This window comes from Gymnoscopelus microlampas (genome assembly GCF_963454915.1).
Source record: "Gymnoscopelus microlampas genome assembly, chromosome: 11".
NCBI classification, from domain to species: Eukaryota; Metazoa; Chordata; class Actinopteri; order Myctophiformes; family Myctophidae; genus Gymnoscopelus; species Gymnoscopelus microlampas.
The window spans coordinates 43,015,140-43,032,657 of record NC_139948.1 but is presented as its reverse complement, the minus strand read 5'-3'; the positions used below and the strand labels follow the sequence as shown (position 1 = coordinate 43,032,657).

Genomic DNA, 17,518 nt, shown 5'->3' with positions numbered 1-17,518 from the left:
CAAAATAGCAATAGAGGAAGTCAGATTTGTTCTAATACTATGTTTCTGAGTTTTGCTATAATGATAATGATAAAACAAATGTTAATTAGTTACTACATTAAAACCGGGTAAGAATCTGGGTCATTTTAGATTTTTGCATTGGCTATAAAATAGCAGAATATACAAGCTCACAGCTTGTATGCAAGCTTGTACATCTGCTATTTTTTTGCATTTTTGAAGGCATTTGTAGAATCGGCCTCAGGTCTTAATGGGTTAAACCCTACATACTTTGTTGACTGTGGTCCCCTAGGGGTCTATACTTGGCCCCTTCCTTTTTTCCCCTCTACACCAAATCGTTAGCCGGACATAGCCGATTTACAAGCTCACAACACATACTGTAGCGTGCTGTGAGCTTGTAGATCGTCTATTTTCGATGAATGTTGGTCCCAGAATAGGGACGCGAGGGCTGTAGTTAATGAAGAACCCCTTGGTGAAGGAGTTTGGCATTCTCATGAAGTCCAATGTGTTCGGCTCGGCATCTAGGTCAATCTACGCCAAAGTCCACCATAGCCAGGTTAAATCAGCAGTTCTCTGGCAACACCTAAGAGGATCCGATGGAGATGTTGACCTTCCTGATGGCCTGCATACATGATGAGGAACCCAACGAGGTAAGGTGCCCACAATAGGACATGCAGCAGCGAGGGGCCACAAGGGGGCAGCAGTGTGTCGCTCAGCAAAATCCTCAGGACAATTTAAATATTTTAATTGACACAGGATTTTGCTGGCAGGGTAATATGGTCTGATTTCTGTCCTGAATAGCTGAAAGGCTCTGCAGTCAATGCTTATTTTTTTTACATGCTCACTGTTAATGATGCATGAAACAATTATCATTTTTATTTTCATTTCATCGTTTTATTTTTATTATATACATTAGTTAGTTGTGTGCTTCTTCCAGCAGTGTCAATGTGGTGTGTTTTATTTTGCCTCTCAGTCCAAACTGATGCTCTGTCTAAAACTCTTGTGCATGTGGACCCGGAACATGCCTCATTGCCTGCCTTGTTGACTGCACTGTTCAGTGTGTGTGGTTGGCTCTGGCTGATTTAACCTGTACATCAATCAGGCTGACACTGGCCCACACGTCCTAGAACAAGAGCGACATAACTCTGATCCAGCCGGAACTGCATGGTGCTGACACATTTGATACATTTTATCAATCAAACAAAAAAGGGATGCACATGTCAAAAATAAAGTTGTGTCAAGAAATGCATTTAAATGTAGATCTGATCTATTACTGAAGGATCAACAACATTGAATATAATTTATTCATTGTCTTTTTTCTTTTTTTTTGCATTATTATTGTATGGTCAAATAGTCTTTTCCCATCTTTTTGTTTTGACAATGTCAAGACAAAGACTTTAAAGTGACTGCTTCAAAGCCAGAAAAGGCTAGGTTAGAGAATAGAAAGAATGGGTTGAATAGGTTGCCCTGGATAAAAAAAACACCTGCTAAATGCCTACATTGTAAATTTCTTCCTCACTTCTGCCCTTCGCCATACCCTTCTTCTCATTGCTTCTCTTGCTCCCGAATCTTATTGTTCCCACCATCCCCTCTCTCCTGCTCCTTCACCATCTCCTCACCCCCATTTCCTTGTATGTCTCCTGACTCTCCTCCACCTCCTCCCTGTTTTCTCCACTCCATCCATCCATCCCTCTTCCCTTCTCCCCTCCCTCCGTCCTCGTCAGACATAAAGGAATTACATGAAGCAGACAGTGGTGCACAGTAACTTACTGTACAATTTTGAGATATGTTTTACTTTCTTTCACTTCTACCCCATACATCTCAGAGAAACATATTGTACTTTTTTGAATACGGGACTTCTATTTGTAACAGAATACTTCTACATTGCAGTATTGATACTTTTACTTAGGTAAAACATGTGAGTACGTCTTCCATCACTGGAAGCAGATAACGAAATGAAAATTCAGACTGAGTGTCAGGTTACGTTGTTGGACGAGGAGCCTCAGTTGATGAGGCTCCCCTGTGCTGCCATGCACTGCCCAGCGCCAGCCGTCGCCTCGGCAACGACATTCTTCCACAAGGCCGTGTCCATCTTCATCAGCAACAAGTACAGCCGGCCCAAGGACTGCCTGCTGAGGTTCCTGGAAGAGGTGTGGAACTCGGCAGCCTCATTTACTGTACACCTGGTGAGAGTGTGCTCTCTGTCCTTCGAACCTGCTTCGCTTCCACGACGTGATAGGAAAGGAGAACTGGCCGCAGTGCTTGGAGAAGTTCACCAAACGGACAGAAGTATCCTCTGTCGGTAAGTAGTGGTGCTACGCTTCTAAAATAACATTACCTCTGCTCTGTTTCTCCCATTGTCTGGATATAATGAAACACCCAGCTCATTGACAAACATTGATACGTTTTGTTCCCATGTTATATTCTGGTTGAGCTGCTACTCCCCCTCTGAAGCTTAAGCGCAGCAACTACACCATGATTCAAACTATTAGTAAAAGGGCTTTAAAATGTTTCACACAAGTGTTTAACTGGCCAGCCAAATTGGTTATATTGCACTTTATTGTTCGCACATGAACAAGAATACATCAATGTCTTTAAGCATTAAGTTGATCTCTTCCTCCAACCACAGGTCACTTCCATCCTATGTGAAAGACTCAGTGGAATTCATGTGGTTCTCCATGTACAGGGATGTTGCAGACGGTGTTTAAGAGCATGACTAACCAAGTCAGAATGTCTGTGAATAGATAACTGTTCCTCCAATTCATTGGTCCAGAGAAATACACCTCCTCTGTATAAACACTGGGTCTGTGGCCCTGACTTCAAAAGCCTCACATAGAACACAAAGCAACTGTTTCAACAGTTCCCAGTACATATTGGAGTTCATAATGACAACATAATGGTCTCCAGCACATATTACTGACACATATCACAACAGTCCCCCGGGATTTATTCCATTTCATTTAGACATCATTCTCTGCTACATAATCAAGTTCATATTAACAATGAATGAATGAACATGAATGTCTCCAGTACATCATACAGTTCATTTTAATGACATAACAGTCTCCAGTTTATCATGGAAGGGTGTACTGTATATCAGGCAAGGGAGTAGATATCTAAGAGTCTCCAGTACATATTCTATTACGCTGGACAGCTCCCAGTAACCACCATTATTTGACTGGTTATGCTGGGCAGCTCCCAGGTGTGAATCTTTCTGTAACTGTATTTATGTGGAAAAAAGGATGTTACTAAAGTTCTATTGAAGCCAACATGTCTTCTATTGAAGCATGATGCGCAGAGAAAATGGCTATCTACGCTCTCAATGCGTTGCAGACGTATTGAGAGCTTAGCTATTTTCGGTTATTATTTTAAGTTTAGAGCATTTTCAGTGGTCAAACTAGCAATACTGTATGTTCAGAGCAGAAGCATCTTCCATACAATCTTAATAGTCTCGGATATTTCATATAAAAGCAAAGGTTAAAGCGTCAATCTGTGATTTCTTCACCTGGTTGGCAGTATGTAAAACAGCAGGAACAATATTACTAAAACATCATCATTTTACTTGTGTTCATTGTTTAGGAATCAGCGCTACTGTGCGACGATCCTTTCACACTGTTTCACAAAATGCATATTAGGACTTGGTCATACAAACATTTTCAGTCGTATGATTTTATTTTTCTTTAATCCATGCTTACAATCAATATATATACTGTACAGTATGGCCATACAAAGCATTCCACATATCTTCGTACTATGGAGATTAGAGTGGAGAGTCAACCGTTCATCTCTGTGTGTACGAATGATCAGGACAGAATGAGGACCTGCGTGCCGCCTGTTAATAATTACACACACACACACACACACACACACACACACACGCACACACGCACACACACACACACACACACACACACACACACACACACACACACACACACACACACACACACACACAGGTGACTAGGGAGCAAAGTGTGTGAGGGCAGTGGGAACGCTGCTGTGATCCGTCTTACATTGAACTGATTTGTCTCTTGGCAGAAGAAGTGGAGTGCTGTTGAATAATGGCTAAGCTGGTGGAGTGTGTTCCTAACTTCTCAGAAGGACGAAACAAAGAGGTGAGGAATTGAATGAGGAATTGAATGGTTATATGACCACCTTTTGCTCTAACTGTATGTTGAAGTAAGTGTTGAAGTAAAAGTATTTTAAATTGGAAGTAAAGTAAAAAATACCTCGATATTGTACTTAAGTACAGTACTTACAGTACATGTACTCAGTTACTTTGCACCACTGCTTCTGTTCCAGGTGATAGATGCCATCGCGGAGGCTATTTCAGGGACAGATGGCTGCAGTTTGTTGGATGTTGACCCTGGTTCGTCCACCAACCGAACGGTCTACACCTTCGTTGGTTCCCCTGATGCCGTGGTAGAGGGAGCGCTCCGCGCGGCCAACGCTGCATTCCCTCTCATTGACATGACCAAACATTCAGGTTGGCAAAGCACTCATCCATCTAGCCGAGCTAATTACTGAAAGAAATGTGATATGCATATTAAGAAGAATATTAAGAAGATATATTTTGAGTGGACAAAGAAGTCTAAAATACATTGTCTAATAGACTGTCTATTAATTCAAGATGTAAACTATATTGTTTGTTCAGGATGGGAGAGTAGAACATTTGGATAAACGTTTTGTTGCCACCGCACTCTGTCTCCTCTGGTGCGATATCCTCTTAGAGCAATATCATTTACACAAGTGATGGGTCGCACTCAGAAAGACCAGAGTGATTTCACTTCTTTATTTCTTCTCCATGTCTTTACAAAGGACAAATGTTTCGGCTACCCGTCACTTTTGAGAGTAGAACAGTTAGTCACACCCTATACTGCTACAGTAGAAGTAGAAGACCGTGGTCGTACTGGGCAGCTCCCTGTGACCAACAGTAGAAGACTGTGGCTGTACTGGGCAGCACATTATCCTTGTCCTTGAGTAATGCAAACAAACTCGTTAGATGTAAATGTATGAGACCCGGGTACTTAAAAAAGGGAAATGGCTTCCCCCTTTTTAAGTACCTGGCTTCTATACTACCTTATGCCATCAGGATAATGGTATACTCTCTACCCAGGTTACAAACTCTGGCTCATATATCATTTTCACCCACAAGAATAGGACTTTTGAACAAACATCTCAGTTCTGCACATGATTGATGTCTCGACTTACCCATGACAACCTTTTTTCTGTTGGGAATGTGTATTGTGTAAAATGTATTGTTGGCGTTGTTGAACCCTGAACTGTTGTGTGTCTGTTAACATGAAACTGTCCTTTGCCCTGCTTTCATTGAACATCAAAATGGATGCAATTTTGGACAGGTGATGGCAGAGGTCAGAGGTCATGGGGTCACAGATACCTAAACATCACATACTTCATCCATCAGCTGAAAAACAACCATGAATCAATTCCGAATCAATATTTAACAGAATAACTAGATGACCTTACAGATAATCATCTGTCAGATGGTCAAAATTCATTACGCAATAAAAATTGGTCAGTGGCTTTAGCAGTTGTGCAGGAAGTGAGCTGATAGTTGGTAGGACAGAGATTCCGTGCATTCATAGATACAGAAGATAGATGTTTGTATTGTGTTGCAGGTGAACATTATTCTATTACGTATTATGATATTTGTATTGTTGGTGAAGATTATTCTATTTACTATTGTTATTATTTTGATGATTATGATTATGATTATTATGATTATGTATTGTATTGTTTCAGGTGAACACCCTCGTATGGGAGCGATGGATGTCTGTCCCTTCATCCCCGTCCAAAACGTGACGATGGAGGACTGTGTGTCCTGTGCGAACATCTTCGCTCAGAGACTGGCAGACATGCTGCATGTCCCAGGTTAGACTGTTTACACACACTGGTTAGACTGTTAAAGGTTAGACTGGTTAGTGGTTACACACACTGGTTAGGCTGTTAAAGGTTAGACTGGTTACACACACTGGTTAGGCTGTTAAATTTGTTTGTCTCGCGTAGCCAGACAACTATTCAATCATTTAGCTGGGGAACGCCTGGAACCCCCTCAAGGACCCCTGGGGGTCACCGGACTTTGAGAACCACTGTGCTATTCATATCCATGGTTGGCAACCTAAGCTCTCAGGCCTAGCGTATCAGTGATTATAATGAGAAAACCTTAATGCGTTACTATTCAACCATCATGTAAATATATCACATGGGCATTCAGCATTGGAAAACAAGGTTGGATAACACGTTTTTTTAACAAGGGCATTGATCATCCGTGCCAGGTGTTAATAAAAACTCACATCTCAACAATGTCAATAAATCTGTCATCATTCTACTTTTTTGGTCAACATAGCCGATAAAAATAGCTAAACAATACACTGTCCAAGTGCTTATCAGGGTCGGGGGGTCCCTAGTTCAAATATAATAATTATTTTGGGGGGTCTCAGCCTGAAAAGAACCACTGGTCTACAGTAGTCAACGGCAGATACAGATCATATCCACACTGTAGGCCTACTGTTGCTGCAATCATCAGAATCTATCACACAGGCATTGCAAACAAGAGTGTAAACAAGAGTGTCAACAAGGCGACACATTCGGGATGGAGATAAAAACGCAAGTTTACGGGGTGATTGGTATTATGTCTGTAATGTGTGGATAATAATGATACGAATATTACTGATTACGGTGTATCTGTATTGTATGTACCGAAAGAATACTACAAATATCGATTACAGGGGCCCCCGCTGGCCTAGCGGTCCAGGCGCATACCACATATCAGCTATAATGCACGTTGCGTGTTCGAATCCCGATCTAGACAACCTTTGCTGCGTGTCACTCCCCGTCTCTCTCCCTGTTTCCTGTCATTCTCTACTATATATACTATCGATAAAGGCATAAAAGCCCCCAAAAATATCTATATTGTATGTACTGTAACTATAGTATATTGATTACAGTGTATCTGTATTGTATGTACCGTAACAATGGTATAATTATTGATTACAGTGTATCTGTATTGTATTTACCGTAACAATGGTATAATTATTGACTACAGTGTGTCTGTATTGTATGTACATTAACGATGGCATCACTATTTATTACAGTGTATCTGTATGGAGAAGCAGCTAGAACACAGAATAGAAGAAACCTCCCATCTGTCAGAGCAGGAGAGTATGAAGCTTTACCTGACAAGGTAGACGCACGCACGCACGCACGCACGCACGCACGCACGCACGCACGCACGCACGCACGCACGCACGCACGCACGCACGCACGCACGCACTCCAAATTATTTTGGGGGGTCCCCAGATGATTATCTTAATGTGCAACATTGTTTTCTCAACAGTAAACAAACCAACATACAGTATAAGTGTATACAGGGTATCTGCACATTTCTAAAGTGACAATTTAAGGACTTTTAAGACCTTTTTAAAAATAGACGATCTACAGTACAAGATCTACAAGCTCACAACGCCTCGCACTGCTTGGCGTTGTGAGCTTGCAGATCGTCTATTTTCACTCTCTGTGGAACTGAGTCAAACTAAATGTAATGCCTACAATTCCAAGTGCTTGTCAGGGTGGGGGGTCCCCAGTTCAAATATGATTCTTTTCTTTTGGGGGGTCGCGGCCTGAAAAGTTTGGGAACCCTTGCCATACATACTATGACAATAAGTAGAAAGCTTGGCACTTTATATGGTATTGTATTGTATTGTATTGTATTGTATTGTATTGTATTGTATTGTATTGTATTGTATTGCATCGCATCGCATGGCATGGCATCGCATCGTATTTTCAGTTGATGACTAATGAGTTAACCCTTTAACATTTGGATGTTTTCTATTGGTTCCCAGTTGAAACGCGAGGAGTGGGCCCCCGACTATGGCCCCGCCTCCTTTGTTCCGTCGTGGGGCGCCACGGTAACGGGAGGCCGTAAGTTCCTGGTTGCGTACAACGTGAACGTGATCAGCACCAAGGAGCAGGCGCACCGCATCGCCCTGGATGTCAGAGAACAGGGCAGAGGGAAGGACCAGGTAGCCTACTCACTCATAATAACCAGTGGCGGAAGAAGTATTCACATTTTTGTACTTTTGTACTAAATAGGACCAATACCACAATGTAGAAATACTCTGTTACAAATAAAAGTCTGGTATTCATAATTTACTTGAACATGTAGATCTGCAATCCTTGAGTTCATGGAGAGTTTTGTCCCATTCCTAAGCCAATAAATGATGACCGGTGGAGTTTCCGGTAGGAGACTTGCGGAGTATTCAACCGGTCAGTCTCCTTCTGCCAGTCATTAAATTCAAGGAATGTGACAAAAACAAACAAATCTCCATGAATTCAAGGCTTCATGGGGTGTGTAATTGATAGAAAATAAGATTTTTTTGGGGGGACCCCCTGGAACCCTCTCAAGGACCTCACAGGGTCCCCAGACCTCACTTTAAGAACCAGTGCCGAACAGGATGTGATGTCACTATTCATGACATGAATGCGTTCCCAAGACTTCATAGCCTGTGTGTGTGTGTGTGTGTGTGTGTGTGTGTGTGTGTGTGTGTGTGTGTGTGTGTGTGTGTGTGTGTGTGTGTGTGTGTGTGTGTGTGTGTGTGTGTGTGTGTGTGTGTGTGTGTGTGTGTGTGTGTGTGTGTGTGTGTGTGTGTGTGTGTGTGTGTGTGTGTGTGTGTGTGTGTGTGTGTGTGTGTGTGTGTGTGTGTGTGTGTGTGCGTGCGTGCGTGCGTGCGTGCGTGCGTGCGTGCGTGCGTGCGTGCGTGCGTGCGTGCGTGCGTGCGTGCGTGCGTGCGTGTGTCTCTACAGCCAGGCCGGCTGCAGAAGGTCCAGGGAATGGGCTGGTACTTGGAGGAGTCTAACCTGGCTCAGGTGTCTACCAACATCCTGGACTATGAGGTCACCCCAATGCACACTGTCTACCAGGAAGTCTGCCGCCATGCAGAGGTCAGGGTCCATGGGGTCAGGCAGTGACCTTAGAGGAAAGACGGTTCTGTACTACTATACGATAACGATAACATCTACATACCGTATGACACTTTTTTGACCAATTTATTACAATAAAACGAATCACAAAGGGACATTTTGACCAAAGTGGTTTAAGTGACAATTTGGTTCAGACTAAAATGTTCAACTACTGTAGTTGGAATACGAACTGTTCCTATAGATCTGTCTCATGTACTGATGATGTTTACTTTACACATTTACTCTGGTCAGTTTGAATAATAATAAAATAATAATAATTCATTTTATTTGTAATGCACTTTTCATTCACAAGGAATCTCAGAGTGCCACATGGTAAAACATCATCAATCATATAAAGTTAAAAAGCAGGATTTAAAAACAGATGTGACTAAACAACAATTCAACACGAAAATGCCCTCTGAAACAAAAACGTTTTCAGGCCTATTTTAAAAGAGTCCAGGGTCTGTGGTGCTCTTCTTAGGTCAATAGGAAGGCTGTTCCACAGGCGCGGCGCTGCCGAGCAGAAGGCCCGGTCACCCATAGTACGTAGATTTGTACCAGGGACATCGAGGAGGAATCTGCTCGTAGATCTGAGGGTGCGGGTGGAATTTTGTGGGGGCCTAATTCATTTCTGTAGGTAGGGAGGGGCATATCCATTTATGCAGTTGCGGGTGATCAGCAGGACCTTGTAGTCGATCCTAGCTGAAACGGGGAGCCAGTGAGTATACATTTTTGCACGACATCCACTCACCCCCAAATTTGAATCACATTGAGGGCCTCAATAGAGAGAACACCTCCAAAAGTGCTTTCACTTCTGCCCATAGGGGACACCATTACCCCCAGCTTCTCACACTCAGTGCACTTTGTTCACTTGTTTATGTCAGTGGTTCTCAAACTTTTTCATGTCAAGGACCCTCAAATTTACACTTATTAGCCCGCGGACCCCCATTTCAAAAGATATGCCAGGGACCCCCATAAGAGAAGATTTTTTTACAGCTCTAGCAGTGATTCTCAGCCATTTTAATTTCAAGGACCCCCAGTTTGACATGCATTAGGGCTACAGACCCCCATTTAATGGCATTTCTATCACTTGGACCGCAATTTATATTGTAAAATCTATGTAAATTTAACTCTGAGAGTGTACAAATGGAACCAAATGGACCCTAACGGGTCCATTTGGTTCCATTTGTACACTCTCAGAGTTACAGACCCATAAGGATCCATTTGGTGCCTAATCTATCATTTAGCTGGGGACCCCCTGGAACTCCCCCAAGGACCCCTGGGGGTCCCCGGACCCCACTTTGAGAACCACTGGTTTATGTCATGTGTTAAATTGTTATTGTTACATTGACATATACAGAGTTATGTTCAACTGTTCTTCTATTAATGGAAGTATGTTGTTGTTTATGTTTGTTCAGGAGCTGAACCTGCCGGTGGTTGGATCACAGGTTGTAGGTTTGATTCCCCTGAAGGCCGTCCTGGACACAGCACAGTATTACATGGACACTGACAAACTGTTCATCTTAGAAGAAGAACATAAAGTTAGACTGGTCAGTATTACTCAGTAATGATGGATGGATAGCAGCGTTTTTGGGTGTCTGTCAGGAAACGCTGGTCTTTGTTTACACATTATTTTACTCAATTCTGTCTGTCTCTCTCTCTCTCTCTCTCTGTCTCTCTCTGTCTCTCTCTCTCTCTCTCTCTCTCTCTCTCTCTCTCTCTCCAGGTCATCAGTAAACTTGGTCTCGACTCTCTCGGTCCATTCAACCCCAAAGAGAGAATCATAGAGTGAGTTATGTTGTATACAAACCTCTCTAATAATATACAGAGCTGCTATTGTGTTTCTATGTGGTGAATGAAAGTGGCCATTAGTGGTCAAATGGTCTTGTGAATCATGTGATAATGACGTCAAACAGGGTTTTGATTTTCCATACCATTTGCATTAAAAAACCCTACCCTTTGCTGTGTTTCATAAGGTGTGTTCACTGTGTTTGTATTAAGGTGCAATAAGTGATTAATATTATTACATTTTTTTAAACAAGTGTTAAAGAGCTCTATATTTCAACAGCTGTCATTGCTATAGAGTGTTTGTTCAATAACAGGGTCTCTCTGTCTCTCCAGCTCTTTAATAAACAGAAAATGCATTTCCAGGTCAGAATACCAATTTTATCCAATCAGTCGAGAGAACTCATACAGGAGACAGGATTAACAAGTGAAATTGCAAGTGATGACACAAAGAAGTGAGCAGACAAAATTGGAACTGGAACAAAATACAATTGAAGCTGATAAATGGCCACTCTCTCCTATTGGCTGAAATTAGCAAACCAACTGAATATTATATGTGTATTAAAGAGCTACTATCATAATATAGAGATTTAACTTTTTAACAACAAATTTTTGTTTTAAGCTAAAAACAACATACCTACAACTACACTAGCACTACTACCACTACTACTACTACTACTACTACTACTACTACTACTACTACTACTACTACTACTACTACTACTACTACTACTACGCACACGATAATATATACCTGTGTTGTGTTGTGTTTTTGTCTTAAAGGGATAGTTAACCTAAAAAAAACATGTTGTTTTTGTCGCTTTGCTAAGTCAATAATTTGATGACCGGTGGACCGGTAGGCAGTGGTTCCGGTAGGAGACACGAAGGAGTCTCTATGTGTCTCCTACCGGAACCGCTGCCGGTCATCAAATTATTGGCTTAGGAATGTGACAAAAACAAAAAGATATCCATGAATTCAAGTCTCCATAGTGTGACTAATCTATAGAAAAACAGGCATTTTGGGGGTGAACTATCCTTTTAAGGTACATGGTTGTGTTGTGTGTTTGTCTTTAAAGGTACATGGTGGCAGCGGGACAGGAGGACAGCCGGCTGGTCGGTCAGTCAGTGTCACAGTTTGTCCACAGTGTCGGGGCGAGGACAGCCGCCCCTGGGGGGGGCTCTGTGTCTGCTGCTATCGCTGCCATGGTAACACAACCGTCTGTAGATCTGCCAGTCTGTCTGTCTGTCTGTCTGTCCGCACATATTTACACAGTAGTTAACATGTCGTCGCTATCATTAAAAGTTGAAATATGGAGACTTTTCTTTACCTTTTTTTGGAAGGTTTCTGCCCGACAGCGTCTGTATGTAGAAATGTGCTCAAGGCTATCTTCCTGTGTGTGTGCGTGTGCATGCGTGTGCGTATCGATACACTTATTTGTTTTAGCTCTTGCTCATTTGATTTTTCTACTTTGTCTCATCTGTTTAAGAAAGTAGGTACTGGTAGCTGATATATTGCACTTTTACTTTAGCGCTAGGTATACTCTTAGTTGCTTGTTTTAGAAGAGAATGCACTTAATACTTCTGGTGATTTGTAGTTTTGTTCCCTACCTATGTTGAATGCACTTATTGTAAGTCGCTTTGGATAAAAGCGTCTGCTAAATGACTGTAATGTAATGTAATGTGTGTGTGTGTGTGTGTGTGTGTGTGTGTGTGTGTGTGTGTGTGTGTGTGTGTGTGTGTGTGTGTGTGTGTGTGTGTGTGTGTGTGTGTGTGTGTGTGTGTGTGTGTGTGTGTGTGTGTGTGTGTGTGTGTGTGTGTGTGTGTGCGTGCGTGCGTGCGTGCGTGCGTGCGTGCGTGCGTGCGTGCGTGTGTGTTCAGGGAGCGGCTCTAGGCTCCATGGTCGGCCAGATGACTTATGGGAAGAGGCAGTTTGAGAACCTGGATGCTGTGATGAGGAAACTTATTCCGCCATTTCACCAGAACATGAAGACATTTCTGGACATGATAGATACTGATTCTAATGCCTTTAACAGCTATATGGTGAGAGGTGGAGAAGAGGGGAGAACATTTAAATAAAGAGTATAATAGTAAGAGTACATTTCACAACAAATAGTAAGGAAGGACTCTGAGTACAAGGATCAAGATACCAGATCAGCAACAGTGGTGGAAGAAGTACTCACATTTTGTACTTAAGTAAAAGTACCGATACCACAATGTAGAAATACTCTGTTACAAATAAAAGTCCGGTATTCAATATGTACGTGAGTAAAAGTACAAAAGTATTTGTATTAAACTATACTGAGAGTAAAAGTACTCTTTATGCAGCATGTTGCATTCACAAGTTTCCAAATATATAAACATGCTTTGAAAATAGGAGCTTGTAGATCGGCTATTTTCAAATAGCCAACGTTTAAATGGGGCTGAAGTGGGTATGTTTTGTAATAATAATCTAAATCTACAAAGTAACTAGTAACTGAAGTTTTCAAATAATTGTAGTGGAGTAAAACTACAATATTTGCCTCTGAGATGTAGTGGAAGTGAAATTATAGAAAATTCTCCAGTAAAGTAAAAGTACCTCAAAATTGTACTTAAGTACTGTACTTGAGTAAATGTACTTAGTTTCCTTCCACCATGCAATTGGCCTATAGTGAGGAGTACAAGGATCAGATCCTAGACCAGTGACATTACAATCCACCATTCGTAAGGTGTTCATCAGGAATAGGATGGATGTATTTCCGTTCATATTTAATGATATATTTAAAATTCAATAACAGTTGATAATGTTTATGTTTCAGGCTGCACTTAAAATGCCCAAAACCACCGCAGATGAAATCAAAAGGTAACTCAACTGACATTTGACGTGAGTGGTGTCTACCATGGTGTGCGTGCGTGCGTGCGTGCGTGCGTGCGTGCGTGCGTGCGTGCGTGCGTGCGTGCGTGCGTGCGTGCGTGCGTGCGTGCGTGCGTGTGCAGTGGCGTGCATTTTGAGTGGCAGGTGCTCAAGTTAAAGAAAAGGGCACCTTGTGCGGCACGCGGAACCGCCAGCTGCCCTAGTAGTGTGAGATTTATTACAGGCACATCTTGTACAGTACGTCGTAATTGCATATGTATTTCTTTCAATAGCCATATGCTTTCTGATGCATTCAAGGACAGATATGCTGTGTGTGTGTGTGTGTGTGTGTGTGTGTGTGTGTGTGTGTGTGTGTGTGTGTGTGTGTGTGTGTGTGTGTGTGTGTGTGTGTGTGTGTGTGTGTGTGTGTGTGACTATGCGTGTGTCTGTGTGTGTTTTTCTTTGCTGTTAAAATTCACATTTCAAATCAATGGAGTACAAAGTATTCACATTTCCACTTCTTTTTATGGACTGGCACACATCAATAAACGAAAACGCTTACGTATTTCGGCTAAGAGCCTTCATCAGAGCTCTGAAACGCCTAAGCGTTTGTTTATTGGTGCGTATAACTTTTGGGATTTTTTGAGAAGACTGCTGGCTTTATGCTGTTATGTTTTTCTCGCTCTCGCTCTCTCTCTCTCTCCCTCTCTCCCTCTCTCCCTCTCTCTCTGCCATCAGGAGAGATGCTGCCATGCAGGATGGTTTAAAGCAGGCAGTAGGAGTTCCTCTGTCTCTGGCTGAGTCCGTTAATGTCCTCTGGCCGTCTCTCACAGAAATGGTTCTCTATGGAAACGCTGCCTGCATGTCTGACGCACAGGTAGAGAGAGAGAGAGAGACTCTGTGTGTGTGTGTGTGTGTGTGTGTGTGTGTGTGTGTGTGTGTGTGTGTGTGTGTGTGTGTGTGTGTGTGTGTGTGTGTGTGTGTGTGTGTGTGTGTGTGTGTGTGTGTGTGTGTGTGTGTGTGTGATGTTTTGTATTGCATTTATAGTGTGTATTGTGTGTAATGTAAAGTTTTGTGTCGCACATGAAGGTTGCAGCCAAAGCGTTGGAGACCGCTGTGTTCGGAGCGTATTACAACGTTATGATCAACCTGAAGGACATCACAGACCAACACTTCAAAACTGCTGTAAGTAGCTATAGCTCACATACTTGAGCTACTGTGTTTGTTAAACGTCATGGTGGGTTGCAATCTGGATCATGGCACCTGAGTCAGAAATTGTGACCCTTTCTCATGTTGTTGTGAGTGCTGCGCAGTGCATCCTGAAAGTTATGTAATGAAATATAGCATTCAACTCGCTCGAGTGATGCAGGGGTAAAAGTACCCAACACCCACAGCGGTCTATGTCTAGGGATCCGAATCCATCGTGGTGCGTCTGAACGAAACACAATTGGCGTTTGTGTTTGTTCAGGGGAGGGAACCCGGGCGGGGTGGCGCCTAGCCCAGTGATTCTCAAACTTTTTCATGTCAAGGACCCCCTAATTGACACTTATTACCCCGCGGACCCCCATTTGAAAAGATAAGCCAGGGACCCCAATGAGAGAAGGTTTTTACGGCTCTCTAGCGTAGTAGCAGTGATTCTCAACCATTTTAATTTCAAGGAACCCCAGTTTGACATGCATTAGCCTACGGACCCCCATTTAATGGCATGAATACCTCTGGGAGCCCAATTCACATTGTAAAACCAATGTTAATTTAACTCTGAGAGTGTATAAATGGAACTCTAAATGGACCCGTTAGAGTCCATTTGGTTCCATTTGTACACTCTCAGAGTTACAGACCCATATGGGTCCATTTGGTTCCTGTCCATCATTTAGCTTGGAACCCCCTGAAGTATCCCTGGGGGTCCCCGGACCCCACTTTGAGAACCAATGGCCTAGCCTACCCTAGCCCATCTGATATCTGGTCTAGAGGGGCGGATTCAAAATCTCCGGAGAAAACATCCGTGGCTCCCTTTGGTTCACCGATCTGTGCGCCCGCCCCGTGCCCCTCCTCCTCCCCCAATGTGCAGCATTGAGAGCCCTGATGTCACAACATTTGGAGCGACGCCCACTGCACTCTGTTTGGTTGGGGAAATGAAAGGTTGACTCCCACTTCCTATATGCCAGGAATGTGAACAGCTTGGTCTAGGCTCTTATTTTTGAGCAAAACGCGAAGGAAAATAAAAGCCTGGAGGTGGAGGCTAGGTGGCGCCAGTCACCAGCGAGGAGTAGGACGGAGGTGCTACGTCCTCTTGGTGGGGACTCCTCCGCCTACTCTAAAGGTTTTTGAATTTTTTTAATTAAAAAAAATATCAAAAGCAGATGCATGGGAGATGCCCTTGGACCCAATAACCACCCGTATTATTTTATGTTCTACAAACACAGGGTACCATACTGTATGAATGAATAACCACTTAAACCCATGTTCTACAGACACAGGAGCGCATATGGGCTCTGCTCCAGGAAGCCAAGGACTGTGCTGCTGCTGTTCTGGAGTCTGCCGACAAGAGGAACTAAGATGACGTGTTGAAAGATTATTATAATATTATTATTAAGACTAGGACACAAACAGATCAGTTCCATATAGTCATAAACTGGGTACCAAATAAATGTAATTTGTGAATGGTTGGATTAGTGGTTGTCTTTAAAGTCTAAATTAAATGCATTTTTGCAACCATATCATGACTTACAGTATGTGCTTTTCAAACAGGGGCTGGCTGTGTCTCAGCCAATCACAGTCTTATATCCGACTGTCCTGTGCCCGCGGGCTACGTCTATATGCATCTAAATGCAACTACACACTGCCGTTGCTTACAAGCAATGCACATCGCGCACTGCACCAAGGCAGTGCACAATCACGTAACTTGAGTCAATATCACCATAAGGTACATTTAGGCCGTAGCTTTTTTTTTTTTTTTTAACTGTGATTTTCCATTTAACTTTTTACTCATTGTATTAAGTGGATGTTGTACAGTTAGAAATGCATGTTGGTCAAGCTCCCACACTTTTTATGAATTAACTGTAATATATGTCAACAGTAAAATATGTCCACCCTGTCAGGAAAAATGCAAAGGGTGGACAATGACAGGGTGGACCTTTTGGGTCAGTTTTAGGATTTAATTGGCACATGCTGGACCTTCTGTTAGCAACTTAGCTCAGTTAGCAAGGTGACTCTATACTCTTTAACAGATATATTTCAAATTTCAGAAATTTTTTTATATTCATTGATATTTCAGTATGACAGAGTGGACATGCTAAGCTTGACAACATACAACTACACACATAAACTATGAAAAATACAATATATATAAGTGTAAATATTTACTGGCAACTTGCCACAGCTTCAGCCTCCATTGAAGTAAGACAGGAAGAAGACAACAAGGGAACTTAAACTTAAGTAAGTTTCTTAAAGGGCCAGTTTACCCCCAAATGACAGGGTGGACAGTAATGTCAGGGACACACAAAAAATGTTCAATATGATTATAAAAACAGACTATATCATATGATTTAAGATCAAAATGACTTGTTTTATCAAATAAGGTGTTGTGGACAATCAAACTATGTAAAAAGAAAAATCAAAATCAAAAAATTAACCACTTATTAGACACACTGTAGTTAGCAGAGTGGTGTGTGGGACATGCCAAAACCATATACATCCAATGTTACAGATCTGTATAAAATGAAGGAAACACATTTCCAGAGACTCATCATTGTACTAATAAGTGTGTAAATGTTTGGCCATTCATAATAAGACCTCAGAGTTTCATTATTTTGTTACATTTTCATGATATTTGAGTGATTGTGGTGGGGACACCCAAATGTACCTTATGGTGATATTGACTCGTTTAATGCATTGCCTAATTCTCACCTCAACTGTCAGATTTAGTGT

At 42.2% G+C, this 17,518-nt stretch overlaps 2 protein-coding genes across 2 annotated transcripts in view; both read left to right on the top strand.

Moving 5' to 3' along the window:
• LOC311055986 (far upstream element-binding protein 2-like) overlaps nt 1-17,518 on the top strand; it is a 184,890-nt gene that overhangs the window by 66,559 nt on the left and 100,813 nt on the right. The gene's annotated exons all lie outside the window — the stretch shown is intronic.
• Nucleotides 2,197-16,146, top strand: ftcd (formimidoyltransferase cyclodeaminase; the record flags this gene model as incomplete). The annotated part of the gene is made up of 15 exons (XM_084070779.1): nt 2,197-2,299; nt 4,036-4,112; nt 4,300-4,483; nt 5,761-5,889; nt 7,113-7,201; nt 7,860-8,039; nt 8,821-8,958; nt 10,395-10,526; nt 10,703-10,764; nt 11,838-11,967; nt 12,640-12,801; nt 13,557-13,600; nt 14,330-14,468; nt 14,681-14,776; nt 16,063-16,146. Exons 2-15 carry the CDS (start codon nt 4,059-4,061, stop codon nt 16,144-16,146), a joined length of 1,623 nt encoding a protein of 540 aa, XP_083926905.1. The 5' UTR covers nt 2,197-2,299; nt 4,036-4,058.